General features: G+C 46.1%; 1 protein-coding gene across 1 annotated transcript in view; it reads left to right on the top strand.

Moving 5' to 3' along the window:
* Positions 1-21,184, top strand: part of LOC137537304 (uncharacterized) — a 114,400-nt gene that overhangs the window by 16,378 nt on the left and 76,838 nt on the right. Inside the window, exons 2-3 of the mRNA XM_068259380.1 lie at positions 9,656-11,435; positions 13,831-13,885. Coding sequence (XP_068115481.1) covers positions 9,656-11,435; positions 13,831-13,885 — 1,835 coding nt within the window. The remainder of the gene's footprint in view (positions 1-9,655; positions 11,436-13,830; positions 13,886-21,184) is intronic.

The raw sequence follows: 21,184 nt of genomic DNA, 5'->3' as shown, positions 1-21,184 counted from the left end.
GGGATACATGAAATGGCTGCTGCCTTATATAAGGAGGGATACATGAAATGGCTGCTGCCTTATATAAGGAGGGATACATGAAATGGCTGCTGCCTTATATAAGGAGGGATACATGAAATGGCTGCTGCCTTATATAAGGAGGGATACATGAAATGGCTGCTGCCTTATATAAGGAGGGATACATGAAATGGCCGCTGCCTTATATAAGGAGGGATACATGAAATGGCTGCTGCCTTATATAAGGAGGGATACATGAAATGGCTGCTGCCTTATATAAGGAGGGATGTGTGAAATGGCTGCTGCCTTATATAAGGAGGGATACAGGAAATGGCCGCTGCCTTATATAAGGAGGGATACATGAAATGGCTGCTGCCTTATATAAGGAGGGATACAGGAAATGGCCGCTGCCTTATATAAGGAGGGATACATGAAATGGCTGCTGCCTTATATAAGGAGGGATGTGTGAAATGGCTGCTGCCTTATATAAGGAGGGATACATGAAATGGCTGCTGCCTTATATAAGGAGGGATACATGAAATGGCTGCTGCCTTATATAAGGAGGGATACATGAAATGGCCGCTGCCTTATATAAGGAGGGATACATGAAATGGCTGCTGCCTTATATAAGGAGGGATACATGAAATGGCTGCTGCCTTATATAAGGAGGGATACATGAAATGGCTGCTGCCTTATATAAGGAGGGATACATGAAATGGCTGCTGCCTTATATAAGGAGGGATACATGAAATGGCTGCTGCCTTATATAAGGAGGGATACATGAAATGGCCGCTGCCTTATATAAGGAGAGATACAGGAAATGGCCGCTGCCTTATATAAGGAGAGATACATGAAATGGCTGCTGCCTTATATAAGGAGGGATACATGAAATGGCTGCTGCCTTATATAAGGAGGGATACAGGAAATGGCTGCTGCCTTATATAAGGAGGGATACATGAAATGGCTGCTGCCTTATATAAGGAGGGATACATGAAATGGCTGCTGCCTTATATAAGGAGGGATACATGAAATGGCCGCTGCCTTATATAAGGAGGGATACATGAAATGGCTGCTGCCTTATATAAGGAGAGATACAGGAAATGGCTGCTGCCTTATATAAGGAGGGATACATGAAATGGCCGCTGCCTTATATAAGGAGGGATACATGAAATGACCGCTGCCTTATATAAGGAGGGATACATGAAATGGCTGCTGCCTTATATAAGGAGGGATACAGGAAATGGCTGCTTCCTTATATAAGGAGGGATACATGAAATGGCTGCTGCCTTATATAAGGAGGGATACATGAAATGGCTGCTGCCTTATATAAGGAGGGATACATGAAATGGCCGCTGCCTTATATAAGGAGGGATACATGAAATGGCTGCTGCCTTATATAAGGAGGGATACAGGAAATGGCCGCTGCCTTATATAAGGAGAGATACATGAAATGGCTGCTGCCTTATATAAGGAGGGATACAGGAAATGGCTGCTGCCTTATATAAGGAGGGATACAGGAAATGGCCGCTGCCTTATATAAGGAGGGATACAGGAAATGGCCGCTGCCTTATATAAGGAGGGATACATGAAATGGTCGCTGCCTTATATAAGGAGGGATACAGGAAATGGCCGCTGCCTTATATAAGGAGGGATACATGAAATGGCCGCTGCCTTATATAAGGATGGATACATGAAATGGCTGCTGCCTTATATAAGGAGGGATACATGAAATGGCTGCTGCCTTATATAAGGAGGGATACAGGAAATGGCTGCTGCCTTATATAAGGAGGGATACATGAAATGGCTGCTGCCTTATATAAGGAGGGATACATGAAATGGCTGCTGCCTTATATAAGGAGGGATACAGGAAATGGCCGCTGCCTTATATAAGGAGGGATACAGGAAATGGCCGCTGCCTTATATAAGGAGGGATACATGAAATGGCTGCTGCCTTATATAAGGAGGGATACATGAAATGGCTGCTGCCTTATATAAGGGGGGATACATGAAATGGCCGCTGCCTTATATAAGGAGGGATACATGAAATGGCTGCTGCCTTATATAAGGAGGGATGTGTGAAATGGCTGCTGCCTTATATAAGGAGGGATACAGGAAATGGCTGCTGCCTTATATAAGGAGGGATACATGAAATGGCCGCTGCCTTATATAAGGAGGGATACAGGAAATGGCTGCTGCCTTATATAAGGAGGGATGTGTGAAATGGCTGCTGCCTTATATAAGGAGGGATACATGAAATGGCTGCTGCCTTATATAAGGAGGGATACAGGAAATGGCCGCTGCCTTATATAAGGAGGGATACATGAAATGGCCGCTGCCTTATATAAGGAGGGATGTGTGAAATGGCTGCTGCCTTATATAAGGAGGGATACATGAAATGGCTGCTGCCTTATATAAGGAGGGATACAGGAAATGGCTGCTGCCTTATATAAGGAGGGATGTGTGAAATGGCTGCTGCCTTATATAAGGAGGGATACATGAAATGGCTGCTGCCTTATATAAGGAGAGATACATGAAATGGCTGCTGCCTTATATAAGGAGGGATACATGAAATGACTGCAGCTTTATATAAGGAGGGATGCATGAAATGGCTGCTGCCTTATATAAGGAGGGATACAGGAAATGGCCGCTGCCTTATATAAGGAGGGATACAGGAAATGGCTGCTGCCTTATATAAGGAGGGATACATGAAATGGCCGCTGCCTTATATAAGGAGGGATACATGAAATGGCCGCTGCCTTATATAAGGAGGGATACAGGAAATGGCTGCTGCCTTATATAAGGAGGGATACATGAAATGGCCGCTGCCTTATATAAGGAGGGATACAGGAAATGGCTGCTGCCTTATATAAGGAGGGATACAGGAAATGGCTGCTGCCTTATATAAGGAGGGATACATGAAATGGCTGCTGCCTTATATAAGGAGGGATACAGGAAATGGCCGCTGCCTTATATAAGGAGGGATACATGAAATGGCCGCTGCCTTATATAAGGAGGGATACATGCAATGGCTGCTGCCTTATATAAGGAGGGATACATGAAATGGCTGCTGCCTTATATAAGGAGAGATACATGAAATGGCTGCTGCCTTATATAAGGAGGGATACATGAAATGGCCGCTGCCTTATATAAGGAGGGATACATGAAATGGCTGCTGCCTTATATAAGGAGGGATACATGAAATGGCTGCTGCCTTATATAAGGAGGGATACATGAAATGGCTGCTGCCTTATATAAGGAGGGATACATGAAATGGCCGCTGCCTTATATAAGGAGGGATACATGAAATGGCTGCTGCCTTATATAAGGAGGGATACAGGAAATGGCCGCTGCCTTATATAAGGAGGGATACAGGAAATGGCCGCTGCCTTATATAAGGAGGGATACAGGAAATGGCCGCTGCCTTATATAAGGAGGGATACATGAAATGGCTGCTGCCTTATATAAGGAGGGATACATGAAATGGCTGCTGCCTTATATAAGGAGGGATACATGAAATGGCCGCTGCCTTATATAAGGAGAGATGCAGGAAATGGCTGCTGCCTTATATAAGGAGGGATACATGAAATGGCTGCTGCCTTATATAAGGAGGGATGTGTGAAATGGCTGCTGCCTTATATAAGGAGGGATACATGAAATGGCTGCTGCCTTATATAAGGAGGGATACAGGAAATGGCTGCTGCCTTATATAAGGAGGGATACATGAAATGGCTGCTGCCTTATATAAGGAGAGATACATGAAATGGCTGCTGCCTTATATAAGGAGGGATACATGAAATGGCTGCTGCCTTATATAAGGAGAGATGCAGGAAATGGCTGCTGCCTTATATAAGGAGGGATACATGAAATGGCTGCTGCCTTATATAAAGGAGGGATACATGAAATGGCTGCTGCCTTATATAAGGAGGGATACATGAAATGGCTGCTGCCTTATATAAGGAGGGATACATGAAATGGCTGCTGCCTTATATAAGGAGGGATACATGAAATGGCTGCTGCCTTATATAAGGAGGGATACATGAAATGGCTGCTGCCTTATATAAGGAGGGATACATGAAATGGCCGCTGCCTTATATAAGGAGGGATACATGAAATGGCCGCTGCCTTATATAAGGAGGGATACATGAAATGGCTGCTGCCTTATATAAGGAGGGATGTGTGAAATGGCTGCTGCCTTATATAAGGAGGGATACAGGAAATGGCCGCTGCCTTATATAAGGAGGGATACAGGAAATGGCCGCTGCCTTATATAAGGAGGGATACAGGAAATGGCCGCTGCCTTATATAAGGAGGGATACATGAAATGGCTGCTGCCTTATATAAGGAGGGATACATGAAATGGCTGCTGCCTTATATAAGGAGGGATACATGAAATGGCTGCTGCCTTATATAAGGAGGGATACATGAAATGGCTGCTGCCTTATATAAGGATGGATACAGGAAATGGCTGCTGCCTTATATAAGGAGGGATACAGGAAATGGCCGCTGCCTTATATAAGAAGGGATACATGAAATGGCTGCTGCCTTATATAAGGAGGGATACATGAAATGGCTGCTGCCTTATATAAGGAGGGATACATGAAATGGCTGCTGCCTTATATAAGGAGGGATACAGGAAATGGCTGCTGCCTTATATAAGGAGGGACACATGAAATGGCCGCTGCCTTATATAAGGAGGGATACATGAAATGGCCGCTGCCTTATATAAGGAGGGATACATGAAATGGCTGCTGCCTTATATAAGGAGGGATACAGGAAATGGCTGCTGCCTTATATAAGGAGGGATACATGAAATGGCTGCTGCCTTATATAAGGAGGGATACAGGAAATGGCTGCTGCCTTATATAAGGAGGGATACATGAAATGGCTGCTGCCTTATATAAGGAGGGATACATGAAATGGCTGCTGCCTTATATAAGGAGGGATACAGGAAATGGCTGCTGCCTTATATAAGGAGGGACACATGAAATGGCCGCTGCCTTATATAAGGAGGGATACATGAAATGGCCGCTGCCTTATATAAGGAGGGATACATGAAATGGCTGCTGCCTTATATAAGGAGGGATACATGAAATGACCGCTGCCTTATATAAGGAGGGATACATGAAATGGCTGCTGCCTTATATAAGGAGGGACACATGAAATGGCTGCTGCCTTATATAAGGAGGGATACATGAAATGGCTGCTGCCTTATATAAGGAGGGATACATGAAATGGCTGCTGCCTTATATAAGGAGGGATACAGGAAATGGCTGCTGCCTTATATAAGGAGGGATACAGGAAATGGCTGCTGCCTTATATAAGGAGGGATACAGGAAATGGCCGCTGCCTTATATAAGGAGGGATACAGGAAATGGCCGCTGCCTTATATAAGGAGGGATACGTGAAATGGCTGCTGCCTTATATAAGGAGGGATACATGAAATGGCTGCTGCCTTATATAAGGAGGGATACATGAAATGGCTGCTGCCTTATATAAGGAGGGATACAGGAAATGGCTGCTGCCTTATATAAGGAGGGATACAGGAAATGGCTGCTGCCTTATATAAGGAGGGATACAGGAAATGGCTGCTGCCTTATATAAGGAGGGATACATGAAATGGCCGCTGCCTTATATAAGGAGGGATACATGAAATGGCTGCTGCCTTATATAAGGAGGGATACATGAAATGACCGCTGCCTTATATAAGGAGGGATACAGGAAATGGCCGCTGCCTTATATAAGAAGGGATACATGAAATGGCTGCTGCCTTATATAAGGAAGGATACATGAAATGGCTGCTGCCTTATATAAGGAGGGATACATGAAATGGCCGCTGCCTTATATAAGGAGGGATACATGAAATGGCTGCTGCCTTATATAAGGAGGGATACAGGAAATGGCTGCTGCCTTATATAAGGAGGGATACATGAAATGGCTGCTGCCTTATATAAGGAGATATACATGCAATGGCTGCTGCCTTATATAAGGAGGGATACATGAAATGGCTGCTGCCTTATATAAGGAGGGATACAGGAAATGGCTGCTGCCTTATATAAGGAGGGATACAGGAAATGGCTGCTGCCTTATATAAGGAGGGATACAGGAAATGGCTGCAGCTTTATATAAGGAGGGATACATGAAATGGCCGCTGCCTTATATAAGGAGGGATACATGAAATGGCAGCTGCCTTATATAAGGAGGGATACATGAAATGGCCGCTTATATAAGGAGGGATACATGAAATGGCTGCTGCCTTATATAAGGAGGGATACATGAAATGGCTGCTGCCTTATATAAGGAGGGATACATGAAATGGCTGCTGCCTTATATAAGGAGGGATACATGAAATGGCTGCTGCCTTATATAAGGAGGGATACATGAAATGGCTGCTGCCTTATATAAGGAGGGATACATGAAATGGCCGCTGCCTTATATAAGGAGGGATACATGAAATGGCAGCTGCCTTATATAAGGAGGGATACATGAAATGGCCGCTTATATAAGGAGGGATACATGAAATGGCTGCTGCCTTATATAAGGAGGGATACATGAAATGGCTGCTGCCTTATATAAGGAGGGATACAGGAAATGGCTGCTGCCTTATATAAGGAGGGACACATGAAATGGCTGCTGCCTTATATAAGGAGGGATACATGAAATGGCTGCTGCCTTATATAAGGAGGGATACATGAAATGGCTGCTGCCTTATATAAGGAGGGATACATGAAATGGCCGCTGCCTTATATAAGGAGGGATACAGGAAATGGCCGCTGCCTTATATAAGGAGGGACACATGAAATGGCTGCTGCCTTATATAAGGAGGGATACATGAAATGGCTGCTGCCTTATATAAGGAGGGATACATGAAATGGCTGCTGCCTTATATAAGGAGGGATACATGAAATGGCTGCTGCCTTATATAAGGAGGGATACAGGAAATGGCCGCTGCCTTATATAAGGAGGGGTACATGAAATGGCTGCTGCCTTATATAAGGAGGGATGCATGAAATGGCTGCTGCCTTATATAAGGAGGGATACATGAAATGGCTGCTGCCTTATATAAGGAGGGACACATGAAATGGCTGCTGCCTTATATAAGAAGGGATACATGAAATGGCTGCTGCCTTATATAAGGAGAGATACATGAAATGGCTGCTGCCTTATATAAGGAGGGGTACATGAAATGGCTGCTGCCTTATATAAGAAGGGATACATGAAATGGCTGCTGCCTTATATAAGGAGGGATACATGAAATGGCTGCTGCCTTATATAAGGAGGGATACATGAAATGGCTGCTGCCTTATATAAGGAGGGATACAGGAAATGGCCGCTGCCTTATATAAGGAGGGATACATGAAATGGCCGCTGCCTTATATAAGGAGGGATACATGAAATGGCTGCTGCCTTATATAAGGAGGGATACATGAAATGACCGCTGCCTTATATAAGGAGGGATACATGAAATGGCAGCTGCCTTATATAAGGAGGGATACATGAAATGGCCGCTTATATAAGGAGGGATACATGAAATGGCTGCTGCCTTATATAAGGAGGGATACATGAAATGGCTGCTGCCTTATATAAGGAGGGATACAGGAAATGGCTGCTGCCTTATATAAGGAGGGACACATGAAATGGCTGCTGCCTTATATAAGGAGGGATACATGAAATGGCTGCTGCCTTATATAAGGAGGGATACATGAAATGGCTGCTGCCTTATATAAGGAGGGATACATGAAATGGCCGCTGCCTTATATAAGGAGGGATACAGGAAATGGCCGCTGCCTTATATAAGGAGGGACACATGAAATGGCTGCTGCCTTATATAAGGAGGGATACATGAAATGGCCGCTGCCTTATATAAGGAGGGATACAGGAAATGGCTGCTGCCTTATATAAGGAGGGATACATGAAATGGCTGCTGCCTTATATAAGGAGGGATACATGAAATGGCTGCTGCCTTATATAAGGAGGGATACATGAAATGGCTGCTGCCTTATATAAGGAGGGATACAGGAAATGGCCGCTGCCTTATATAAGGAGGGGTACATGAAATGGCTGCTGCCTTATATAAGGAGGGATGCATGAAATGGCTGCTGCCTTATATAAGGAGGGATACATGAAATGGCTGCTGCCTTATATAAGGAGGGACACATGAAATGGCTGCTGCCTTATATAAGAAGGGATACATGAAATGGCTGCTGCCTTATATAAGGAGAGATACATGAAATGGCTGCTGCCTTATATAAGGAGGGGTACATGAAATGGCTGCTGCCTTATATAAGAAGGGATACATGAAATGGCTGCTGCCTTATATAAGGAGGGATACATGAAATGGCTGCTGCCTTATATAAGGAGGGATACATGAAATGGCTGCTGCCTTATATAAGGAGGGATACATGAAATGACTGCAGCTTTATATAAGGAGGGATGCATGAAATGGCTGCTGCCTTATATAAGGAGGGATACAGGAAATGGCCGCTGCCTTATATAAGGAGGGATACATGAAATGGCCGCTGCCTTATATAAGGAGGGATACATGAAATGGCCGCTGCCTTATATAAGGAGGGATACATGAAATGGCTGCTGCCTTATATAAGGAGGGATACATGAAATGGCTGCTGCCTTATATAAGGAGGGATACATGAAATGACCGCTGCCTTATATAAGGAGGGATACATGAAATGGCTGCTGCCTTATATAAGGAGGGATACATGAAATGGCCGCTGCCTTATATAAGGAGGGATACATGAAATGGCTGCTGCCTTATATAAGGAGGGATACATGAAATGACCGCTGCCTTATATAAGGAGGGATACATGAAATGGCTGCTGCCTTATATAAGGAGATATACATGCAATGGCTGCTGCCTTATATAAGGAGGGATACATGAAATGGCTGCTGCCTTATATAAGGAGGGATACATGAAATGGCTGCTGCCTTATATAAGGAGGGACACATGAAATGGCTGCTGCCTTATATAAGGAGGGATACATGAAATGGCTGCTGCCTTATATAAGGAGGGTAACATGAAATGGCCGCTGCCTTATATAAGGAGGGGTGGTCCCAAGCTTACCTCATTCCTATTGGTTGCTAGCAACACTGTGATTGGTCTGGAACCGTAATTACCGACTCATAAATGCAGCTTAGAGTACATCCGTAATCGGCATTCATCATTGCGGCCAATTATGAATTTACATTTATGATTTGTAAGCGCTATTACCAACCAGGAATTATGGGAACTCATAACTACCGACTCGGTGTGAGGTGCAAATAAATCTGACTTGTATGCAGATATAATGCAAATTGTATGCAGATACGCTGATTTGTCAGGAAATTGTTGGCTTAATTGGTAGTTACATTTAATATTCATGCAAGGCAAAGGTATTGTCATGTGATCGGCTGCCTGTAATGAGCACAACCTTCTGTAGTTTTATGTCAGGCTGATAATTACTGATGGTCAGTGACATGCAAATAACTCTGAGAAGGTGCAAATTATATGCAAAGTAATGCAGCTGCTATATTTGTGTCCATTCCTGTTCTGCATCATCTTTGCACTAACTTGGAATTCTCAGCAGCTCACTGACCCTCCCTAATGATAATGGCTCCTCCCCTCAGAATTCTCTAACAGGAAGTGATGATGTTTCTCTATTTGCAGCGCGGAGTCCCGGCATCAGGAACCTCTCAGAGACTCATCTCTCTGTATCCACAGACTGTACAACGGATGATGATGTCACTGGACAAGAGTCTCCTGCAGATATCCTGGTGACCCCAAATATTCCCCCAGACTCCCCTCACCTGTCTAACCCTGAGGGGCCTCTTACCCAGCACAGCTCTCCCCCTGCTGGAGGGTCTTATTCCTGTTCCACGTGTGGGAAATGTTTTGTATGGAAATCACATCTTTTCCGACATGAGAGATCTCACACTGGAGAGAAGCCATATTCATGTTCTGAGTGTGGGAAATGGTTTGTATTTAAATCACAGCTTGTCCTACACAAGAGATCCCATACAGGAGAGAAGCCCTATTCATGTTCTGAGTGTGGGAAATGTTTTGTATATAAATCACAGCTTGTCATACATGAGAAATCACATACTGGTGAGAAGCCCTATTCATGCGCTGAGTGTGGGAAATGTTTTGTACAGAAATCACAACTTATCATACATGAGAGACATCACACTGGAGAAAAGCCCTATCCCTGTGCTGAGTGTGGGAAATGTTTTGTATATAAATCACAGCTTGTCATACATGAGAAATCACATACTGGTGAGAAGCCCTATTCATGTGCTGAGTGTGGAAAATGTTTTGTTCTGAAATCGGACCTTGGGAGACATGAGAGATTTCACACTGGAGAAAAGCCCTATCCTTGTGCTGAGTGTGGGAAATGTTTTAAACTGAAAGGAACCCTTGTCAGTCATGAGAGAACTCACACTGGTGAGAAGCCCTATTCATGTGCTGAGTGTGGGAAATGTTTTATACAGAAATCACAACTTATCATACATGAGAGACAACACACTGGAGAAAGGCCCTATCCTTGTGCCGAGTGTGGGAAATGTTTTGTGTATAAATCACAGCTTGTCATACATGAGAAATCACATACTGGTGAGAAGCCCTATTCATGTGCTGAGTGTGGGAAATGTTTTATACAGAAATCACAACTTATCCTACATGAGAGACAACACACTGGAGAAAGGCCCTATTCTTGTGCTGAGTGTGGGAAATGTTTTGTATATAAATCACAGCTTGTTATACATGAGAAATCACATACTGGTGAGAAGCCCTATCCATGTGCTGAATGTGGGAAATGTTTTGTACAGAAATCACAACTTATCCTACATGAGAGATCTCACACTGGAGAAATGCCCTATCCTTGTGCTGAGTGTGGGAAATGTTTTAAACTGAAAGGAACCCTTGTCACACATGAGAGATCTCACACTGGTGAGAAGCCCTATACATGTGCTGTGTGTGGGAAATGTTTTGTTCAGAAATCAGAACTTGGCAGACACGAGAGATCTCACACTAGAGAAAAGCCCTATTTATGTGCTGAGTGTGGGAAATGTTTTGCACAGAAATCACAGCTACTCACACATGAGAGATCTCACACGGGTGAGAAGCCATACACATGTGCTGAGTGTGGGAAATGTTTTACTCAGAAATCACAGCTTGTCATACATGAGAGATCTCACACTGGTGAGAAGCCATATTTATGTTCTGAGTGTGGGAAATGTTTTGCAGATAAAGTAAAGCTTCTCACCCACAAGAGATATCACACTGGAGAGAAGCCCTATTCTTGTGCTGAGTGTGGGAAATGTTTTGCACAGAAATCAGAGCTAGTCACACATGAGAGATCTCACACTGGAGAGAAGCCCTATCCATGTGCTGAGTGTGGGAAATGTTTTGTACAGAGATCAGACCTTATCATACATGAGCTCTCACACTGGTGAGACAGATGACACGGCAGCCTATTTACCCACAATCCTGAGGACTCTTTCATGCTGCTCACTGCATTGGCTTGTAAAACATTAACACTTTCCCTGCCAGCTGATTTGTTCTAAACGCAAACATCTACTGCTACGCAGTTTTTAGACATTTTGCACTCATTAGGAAAACCTACATGAAATTGGACGTATTATATATTGTTTTTCCTCAATGAATTGGGCTTAAAAACTGACACAAAATGTACTTTTTCTGGAGATATTACAACATTTTTGAATGAAATATGTTCTAAAAAAACAACTATAGGAAAACGTGCACTCTTGTCCCAAGGGCATAGAAAGATCAGAAAGGATCAGAGCTCCCCCAGGATCCAGCCGTGGGTGCAGTATGCTGTCCTTGTGATCTTTGTCCCCAGACAATCACGGTCACATGCCAAAAAAAAGGAGAGCCAGATATAGTGTAATACTGTAACTAAAGTACAGTCCTTAAAGGGACACCATCACCAAACTAAAAGGTGTATAGACACTAAGGGACCACCTCGAGTCAGCAACAGTACCTGGACACCCCCCTATGTGACCACACTCACCGTGCTGGCCTCCTAACTCTCCGGAGGTGGGATCGATAGTTTGAGGAGGTAGAGATCGTTTCACCACTTGTTAAGCAAATTCATCCGCATCGGGCTGCAATTTAAAGCACCATACATAGCGTAATTCCGAAAATCTAATAAGATTTAAAAATCCAAAGCACTCACAAGCCTCATAGGGTCAAAAGCGCATAACAGTACAGTCCCGGGAACCGCTCAGCTGCTGTAGCGTAAGATCCAGGCTTGCTCCCTTCTCCCCGCCGGTACCACTTCCGCATCCAGTCTCGTCACGTGTGCTAAAGCTCCGCCCTATGCATTTCGTCAAGCCGTTGACTCATCAGGGGTGCTTAAAATTGCAGCCCTATGCGGATTAATTTTCTTAACAAGTGGTGAAACGATCTCTACCTCCTCAAACTATCGATCCCACCTCCGGAGAGTTAGGAGGCCAGCACGGTGAGTGCGGACACATAGGGGGGTGTCCAGGAACTGTTGCTGACTCGAGGTGGTCCCTTAGTGTTTATACACCTTTTAGTTTGGTGATGGTGTCCCTTTGAGGACTGTACTTTAGTTACAGTATTACACTATATCTGGCTCTCCTTTTTTTTGGCATGTGACCGTGATTGTCTGGGGACAAAGATCAAAAGGACAGCATACTGCACCCACGGCTGGATCCTGGGGGAGCTCTGATCCTTTCTGATCTTTCTATGCCCTTGGCACAAGTGTGCACGTTTTCCTATAGTTGTTTTTTTATATGTCTGCACATTGACATTTGTTGACGCGAACCACGGCGTGCCTTCTTATCCTAAAGCACATAATTGTCTTTTTTGATGTTATAAAAAAAAGTTAAATAATATAAAATCTTTTTCTGTTGTGTTTTTCTTTTCATAGAAGAATTACATGTACTGACAAAATGTTATTATTTGTAAAAGACCTGATTTTGCTGAATACAACAATATAAGATATGTATAGGGAGCCAGGTATACATGCCCTCCGTAAAAGGTAGCCAGGTATAGCTGCACCCAGTATAGGTTAGCCAGGTATAGGTGCACCCAGCAAAGGTAGCCAGGTATAGATGCCCCCAGTATAGGTAGCCAGGTATAGCTGCAGCCAGTATTGGTAGCCAGGTATAGATGCCCCCAGTATAGGTTAGCCAGGTATAGGTGCCCCCAGTATATGTAGCCAGGTATAGGTGTCCCCAGTATAGGTAGCCAGGTGTAGCTGCAGCCAGTATAGGTAGCCAGGTATAGGTGCCCCCAGTATAGGTAGCCAGGTATAGCTGCAGCCAGTATAGGTAGCAGGTATAGGTGCCCCCAGTATAGGCAGCAAGTATAGATGCCCCCAGCATAGGTAGCAGGTAAAGGTGCCCCAGTATAGGTAGCAGGTATACTTGCCCCCAATATAGGTAGCAGGTATAAGCACTAGGCCTGAACGATTTTAGGAAAAAATTGAATTGAGCGATTTCTGTCCAAAATTACGATTTCGATTCGATTCACAATGTCCTTCAAATCAAGCTTTGTTCCCCCTCTGTCCCCCTGTCTCTCATTGTGCCCCCTTTGCCTCTTCATGCCTCCTCTGGGTCTCTCTCTTGCCTCCTTTGTGTCTCTGTGCCCACTCTTTCTCTCTGTGCCCCCTCTGTGTCTCTCGTTGTGCCCCCTCTGTGTCTCCTGTGTCTCTCTCTCTGTGCGTCCTCTGTCCCCCAAGTTGCATCAGTTCTGGACATAGCTTCAAGCACGAGTCCAGCGATGCCCGTCTATCCACTTTGCCTCCTGCAGGCTCTAATGCACGGCATACTTCCTGTATATCATGTGACATACAGGAACCCAAAGTTTTGCCAGGCACAAGAGGCGGCAGAGGGCGATAGAGGATGGAAGGTATGTCCAACGCTGCGGGCACTGGGACTCTGGGAAAGTTTGAAGGCGCTTCTTCAAACTTCCACATGTGGAAATGATGTGATCGCCATATTCGCCACTTTGACGATTCTGAAATTGTGATCTTGGTGATCGCGATTTCGATTTAAATTCGATTTATCTTTCAGGCCTAATAGGCACCCCAGTAAAGGTAGCCAGATATAGCTGCAGCCAGTATAGGTAGAAGGTATAGGCACCCCAGTATAGGTAGCCAGGTATAGGTGCCCCCAGTATAGCTAGCCAGATATAGCTGCAGCCAGTATAGGTAGCAGGTATAGGTACCCCCAGCATAGGTAGCAGGTATAGGTGCCCCCAGTATAGGTAGCAGGTATAGGCACCCCAGTATAGGTAGCAAGTATAGGTGCCCCCAGTATAGGTAGCAGGTATAAGTGTCCCCAATATAGGTAGCCAGATATAAGTGTCCCCAGTATAGGTAGCAGGTATAAGTGTCCCCAATATAGGTAGCCAGATATAAGTGTCCGCAGTATAGGTAGCAGGTATAGGTGCCCCCAGTATAGGTAGCAGGTATAGGTGCCCCAGTATAGGTAGCCAGATATAGCTGCAGCCAGTATAGGTAGAAGGTATAGATGCCCCCAGTATAGGTAGCATGTGTATATGCCCCCAGTATAGGTAGCAGGTATAGGTGCCCCAGTATAGGTAGCCAGGTATAGGTGCCCCCAGTATAGGTAGAAGGTATAGTTGCCCCCAGTATAGGTAGCAGGTATAGATGCCCCCAGTATAGGTAGCCAGGTATACATGCTCTCGGTACAGGTAGCCAGGTATAGCTGCAGCCAGTATAGGTAGCAGTTATAGGTGCCCCCCAGTATAGGTAGCAGGTATAGGTGCCCCCAGTATAGGTAGCAGGTATAGTTGCCCCCAGTATAGGTAGCAGGTATAGGTGCCCCCAGTATAGGTAGCAGGTATAGGTGCCCCCAGTATATGTAGCAGGTATAGTTGCCCCCAGTATAGGTAGCCAGGTATAGGTGCCCCCAGTATAGGTAGCCAGGTATAGATGCCCCCAGTATAGGTAGGAGGTATAGGTACCCCCAGTATAGGTAGCAGGTATAGGTGCCCCCAGTATAGGTAGCCAGGTATAGGTGCCCCCAGTATAGGTAGCAAGGTATAAATGCCCCCAGTATAGGTAGCAGGTATAGGTACCCCCAGTATAGGTAGAAGGTATAGATGCCCCCAGTATAGGTAGCATGTGTATATGCCCCCAGTATAGGTAGCAGGTATAGGTGCCCCCAGTATAGGTAGCCAGGTATAGGTGTCCCCAGTATAGGTTAGCCAGGTACAGTATCTCCCAGTATAGGTAGCAGGTATAGGTGCCCCCAGTATAGGTAGCAGGTATAGGTGCCCCCAGTATAGGTAGCAGGTATAGGTGCCCCCAGTATAGGTAGCAGGTATAGGTGCCCCCAGTATAGGTAGCAAGCATAGGTGCCCCCAGTATAGGTAGCAGGTATAGATGGCCCCAGTACAGGTAGCAGGTATAGGTGCCCCCAGTATAGGTAGCAAGGTATAAATGCCCCCAGTATAGGTAGCAGGTATAGATGCCCCCCAGTGTAGGTAGCAGGTATAGGTGCCCCCAGTATAGGTAGCAGGTATAGATGCTCCCAGTATAGGTAGCCAGGTATAGGTGCCCCCCAGTATAGGTAGCAAGGTATAAATGCCCCCAGTATAGGTAGCAGGTATAGGTGTCCCCAGTATAGGTAGCAAGGTATAAATGCCCCCAGTATAGGTAGCAGGTATAGGTGTCCCCAGTATAGGTAGCAGGTATAGATGCGACCAGTACAGGTAGCAGGTATAGGTGTCCCCAGTATAGGTAGCAGGTATAGATGCCCCCAGTACAGGTAGCAGGTATAGATGCCCACAGTATAGGTAGCAAGGTATAAATGCCCCCAGTATAGGTAGCAGGTATAGGTGTCCCCAGTATAGGAAGCAGGTATAGATGCCCCCAGTACAGGTAGCACGTATAGGTGCCCCCAGTATAGGTAGCAAGGTATAAATGCCCCCAAGTATAGGTAGCAGGTATAGATGGCTCCAGTAGAGGTAGCAGGTATAGATGCCCCCAGTATAGGTAGCAGGTATAGATGCCCCCAGTACAGGTAGCAGGTATAGATGTCCCCAGTATAGGTAGCAGGTATAAATGCCCCCAGTATAGGTAGCAGGTATAGGTGCCCCCAGTATAGGTAACCAGGTATAGGTGCCCCCAGTATAGGTATCCAGGTATAGGTGCCCCCAGTATAGGTATCCAGGTATAGGTGCCCCCAGTATAGGTAACCAGGTATACGTGCCCCCAGTATAGGTAGCCAGTTATAGGTGCCCCCAGTATAGGTAACCAGGTATAGGTGCCCCCAGTATAGGTATCCAGGTATAGGTGCCCCCAGTATAGGTATCCAGGTATAGGTGCCCCCAGTATAGGTAGCAGGTATAGGTGCCCCCAGTATAGGTAGCAGGTATAGGTGTCCCCAGTAGAGGTAGCAGGTATAGATGCCCCCAGTATAGGTAGCAGGTATAGATGCCCCCAGTACAGGTAGCAGGTATAGATGTCCCCAGTATAGGTAGCAGGTATAGATGTCCACAGTATAGGTAGCAGGTATAAATGCCCCCAGTATAGGTAACCAGGTATAGGTGCCCCCAGTATAGGTAGCCAGTTATAGGTGCCCCCAGTATAGGTAACCAGGTATAGGTGCCCCCAGTATAGGTATCCAGGTATAGGTGCCCCCAGTATAGGTATCAAGGTATAGGTGCCCCCAGTATGGGTAGCAGGTATAGGTGCCCCCAGTATAGGTAGCAGGTATAGGTGTCCCCAGTATAGGTAGCAGGTATAGATGCCCCAGTATAGGTAGCAGGTATAGATGCCCCCAGTACAGGTAGCAGGTATAGATGCCCCCAGTATATGTAGCAGGTATAGATGCCCCCAGTACAGGTAGCAGGTATAGATGCCCCCCAGTGTAGGAAGCAGGTATAGGTGCCCCCAGTATAGGTAGCAAGGTATAAATGCCCCCAGTATAGGTAGCAGGTATAGGTGTCCCCAGTATAGGTAGCAGGTATAGATGCCCCCAGTACAGGTAGCAGGTATAGATGCCCCCAGTACAGGTAGCAGGTATAGGTGCCCCCAGTATAGGTAGCCAGGTATAGATGCCCCCAGTACAGGTAGCAGGTATAGATGCCCCCAGTACAGGTAGCAGGTATAGGTGCCCCCAGTATAGGTAGCAGGTATAGATGCCCCCAGTACAGGTAGCAGGTATAGATGCCCCCAGTACAGGTAGCAGGTATAAATGCCCCCAAGTATAGGTAGCAGGTATAGATTGCTCCAGTAGAGGTAGCAGATATAGGTGCCACTGTGAGGAGGGGGCTAACATCATTCTCCCTCACCCTCCTATGGCCCCCTCCTGGGGCCCCCTGCTGAGCTGGAGCAGCAGTCAGTGTGTAATTACTCACCCAATTGCTCACTCCATGCGATGTGCGTCACTGTGTAACGCACTGCGAACAGTTGTTTGCGTACTGACGGCCCTGCTGGACTGGTGCGCACTGTGGCCAGAGTGCAGGCGATAGCAGTTTTCAAGCCCATATGGTCGCCGGGCTGTGGTAGCTCAATGATAGAACAGTGACTGTCCAGCTTATCAAATTTGGCCTGTCCACAATGAAGCAACGACCTAATTATCTTGGGTCCCCCCCCCCCCCCCCGAGACACTCCTATAGCCGTCGGTCATTGCTTCATTGTGATACACAAGCCCCTTTACCGCGGCACGGTAATGATCACGAAGGGGAATGGGCACATGTACATGTCTTTTCATTTGTTGTTGCAGCTTGCAGCGGCCTTAAAAATTCAGCAATCCGCCTGGAGTCCTGGACCCTGTTGGTGGTGGCGGAGAAGGCAGTCAAGCGGCTTGCAGGCAGAGATGCTGTGTGTGGAGCGACTTAGTCTTGGGGCAGGCAGCCACACGGCGTGCGGGCAGAGATGCTGTGTGTGGGGACTGACTTAGTCTTGGGGCAGGCAGTCACACGGCGTGCAGGCAGAGATGCTGTGTGGGGAGCGACTTAGTCTTGGGGCAGGCAGCCACACGGCGTGCGGGCAGAGATGCTGTGTGTGGGGACTGACTTAGTCTTCGGGCAGGCCTGACCGTGCTTTGCAGACCACATGGTCAGATGGACCCTTGCCCCAACGCTGTGTGCCAGAGATGACACCACTTGCCTTTCACGATACAGTTTGGGTATCACCTTTTTTGAAAAATAATTGCGGCCTGGTATCTTCCACTGCGGTGTGTGGCTTTTGTGTGCTGCTTTTCCTCAGGTGGTCATCCCATTACAGTTTGTGCTTTGTAATCATGTGCCTTCGTAAGGAAGTTGTCTCTACGCGGGTCTTGGTCTTTCCACGGCTCAATTTTTGGTGGCAGAGAGTACAGATGGCGTTGCTCTCATCTGAGGCAGACACACACAAACATTTCCACACCGCTGAGCCCTGGGATGATGGCACTTTGGTGGTGGCTGCAGACTGAGTGTTAAGTGGGGTGCCAGAATCAGAGCAGGAGGAGGAAGATATTGTCAGTAATTCTGTGCTTACCATGTCAGTCTCTGCTGCCCCTGCTGGCAGCGCATCTGGGACTTCCTGTGCGGCTGGCATCATTGATAGGGACGGTGTCAGCAGCGTGCCTGCAGGAATCCGGCCGCCTGATACTCAGACATCAAATGAGGGTGGACGCATGCACTGGCAGCGTCGCTCCTCTAATGCTCTAAGGAAGCATGTCAGCTGACCACCTGTCAGCTGACACGCATGGCTCCACCTCCGGTTCCTGATTGGCCTAGCGGCTTGGGGGCGTGGTCTCCTGCTTACCCAGGCTTCTTAAGCTCTGTTCTGACACTTGCTCACTGTCTGCTCTAGCTAACACTTCGCAGTGAAGGCTTCAGACCTTTGTCAGTTCCGTGTGTGGCTGGAACCGGCAGGACCCCGGGGATTCCATACTAGCTCAGCTTATTATATATATTGATTATACCCGTGTTTGACTTCTGCCTGTTTCTCTGACTACTCTTTGCCTGCCGATTTTGTACCTTTGCCAATCTGATCTGTTACCGACCTCTGCCTGATTACTCACTTAGATTTAGCCTGCCGATTCTGTACCTTTGCCTATCTGACCTGTTGCCAACCTCTGCCTGATTACTCACTTAGATTTAGCCTGCCGATTCTGTACCTTTGCCTATCTGACCTGTTGCTGACCTCTGCCTGATTACTCACTTAAGATATTGCCTGCCGATTTTGTACCTGACCAATCTGATCTATTGCCGACTCGATTTATCTGACCATTCTGATATCTGTATTTAGTGTTTGTACTGCCTTCCACTGTTTCTGCCTGTAAGACTTTACCCTTTCAGGGAAAGTCTGATATTGTCTGTCTGCTAGTGCCTACACACACACTAGCAGATCGTTACATTAGAGCAGACCCATATCGATATGGAAGAGCTTTGCAAACAAGTGCAAGCTCTCACGCTGGCGGTTGGTAACTTAAGCAGTACAGTAACCAACCAACAGCAACAGTTGGACAGTTTGTCCCAGGCTGTTCTCGGACTGAAGCCGCAGCAGCAAGTTTAAACTGCTCCACCGGCTCACCCAGTATCTGAGCCTAAAATGCCATTGCCAGAGATATTTTCCGGACATAGAAGCTGTGGTGATATATTGGGGTGCTGATGCTGTTAATGATAATAACAGAACATATTTCTATCCTGTTTCTGTCTACTGGGTAAAACCTCAGATGTGTATTGAGCTTGGGAGTAATTGGTCACCTGGCCAGAGTAAACTGAAGTCTAATGTAATTCGGTATGTAGATGTCCATTACCTCTGCCCCATTGTCCAGCAGGGGAAACTGTGTCGACTGCTAATTAGCTGCCAATTGAGGAAGAATAGGCTGGTCGGCATGGCTTTTGAGTCTGGTGTCAGCCATTGTCCCATTATACAAGGCAAGCCTGCTAGAGTCTTGGGGGCAGGGGGAAGCTGACACCTGAAGGTTTGAAATGTATTTGACAGCCTACGTGAAATTATTGAAGGGGTGAAGTCCTTTTGATACCATTTTCTACCTGTGGAAATTGAATTATTGGTGGAGGTGCAAACTCCTTATCTTTGATCAGCTAGGAAGTACTGTCAACAATGGGGTTGTCACCTGTAACTTGGACTAAGGAAATCTTTTCATGTATGGGGATCTCTGGAAATCCCATTTATGTCTGAGATTTAATTAAAAACTAGTTCCTCCCCTCCCCAAGGAAGCTGCAGCCTCCAGGCGTATTTCATAGTATAAAACCGCAGCTAGGATAGTAACAACTTGTAGTTCTTGGAGGTAGCTCACACGGCTAGAACTAACCTGGTTCCTGACCAGAAGTGCGTACCCCCCGCAACAACGCCAGATCGATACGCTGGTACGTTTATTTCCCCGTTTATTTGGTAAGCAAAATCGCTTTGTGTGTATCTTTGTAACCTCTTATTTTTGTAACTTTTAACTTGTAACATTTTTACTTTGTCTTTTTGTAATCTTTTGTATATATTAAGTTCTGCATTGTTCTTTGTTTTTATGGAATATTAAATCATTATTTAATAAGCTTGACTTCTGCTGTACTAAACTAACACTCATAGCCTAGAAGAGACTGCAGTATAGCTGTGTATAAGTTCATGCCTAATTGTACGCTTGAGCAACACTACCGTATGAAATTGTAATTGCATTGTGTGTGGGGGCGTTTGTCATACGTTGGCCTAAAGCGCGCAGCTGACCCAACGTACGATACGCCAGTGCGAGTAGCTAACAGTATCGTTCGGAACGACTGTTAGTGGTTTGCTGCACGACAGTGTAACTTGCATTACAAATCATTGTCTGATTGTGCTGTGTTACTGTACAACTGTATGTGTGGGTGCGTGGCGTTCTCGTATTCAGCCTAAGCGCAAAGCTGACCCAAATATGAAAACGCAGATTGCGTGTTTAGCCCTCGACAGCTGAGGGGACGTGTCTAGCAACGCTAGTGGTGGCAGTGGGAAGTGTTTGAGGGGTTCCAGCCTTGTTTGTAGCTTAAATAAGGCTGTTCCCCGCTTAATCTGATCAAACCCGCAGTCGGGAACCGTATACGCAGGCGTGCCGCGGGCCGGTTCCTGACAGAAGCGATTTCCGCAATTTCAGGAGTCGCTGTCTATCTTACTTTGAAGTGAGTCCTATTTCTTCCGGCAATGAGCATCAGAGGGTCACCCTGGTTAAAACACTCTTGCAGGGTGATTCCCAAACTTGG

Source organism: Hyperolius riggenbachi, chromosome 10 (assembly GCF_040937935.1).
Source record: "Hyperolius riggenbachi isolate aHypRig1 chromosome 10, aHypRig1.pri, whole genome shotgun sequence".
NCBI classification, from domain to species: Eukaryota; Metazoa; Chordata; class Amphibia; order Anura; family Hyperoliidae; genus Hyperolius; species Hyperolius riggenbachi.
This window is presented reverse-complemented; position numbering and strand designations above follow the sequence as displayed.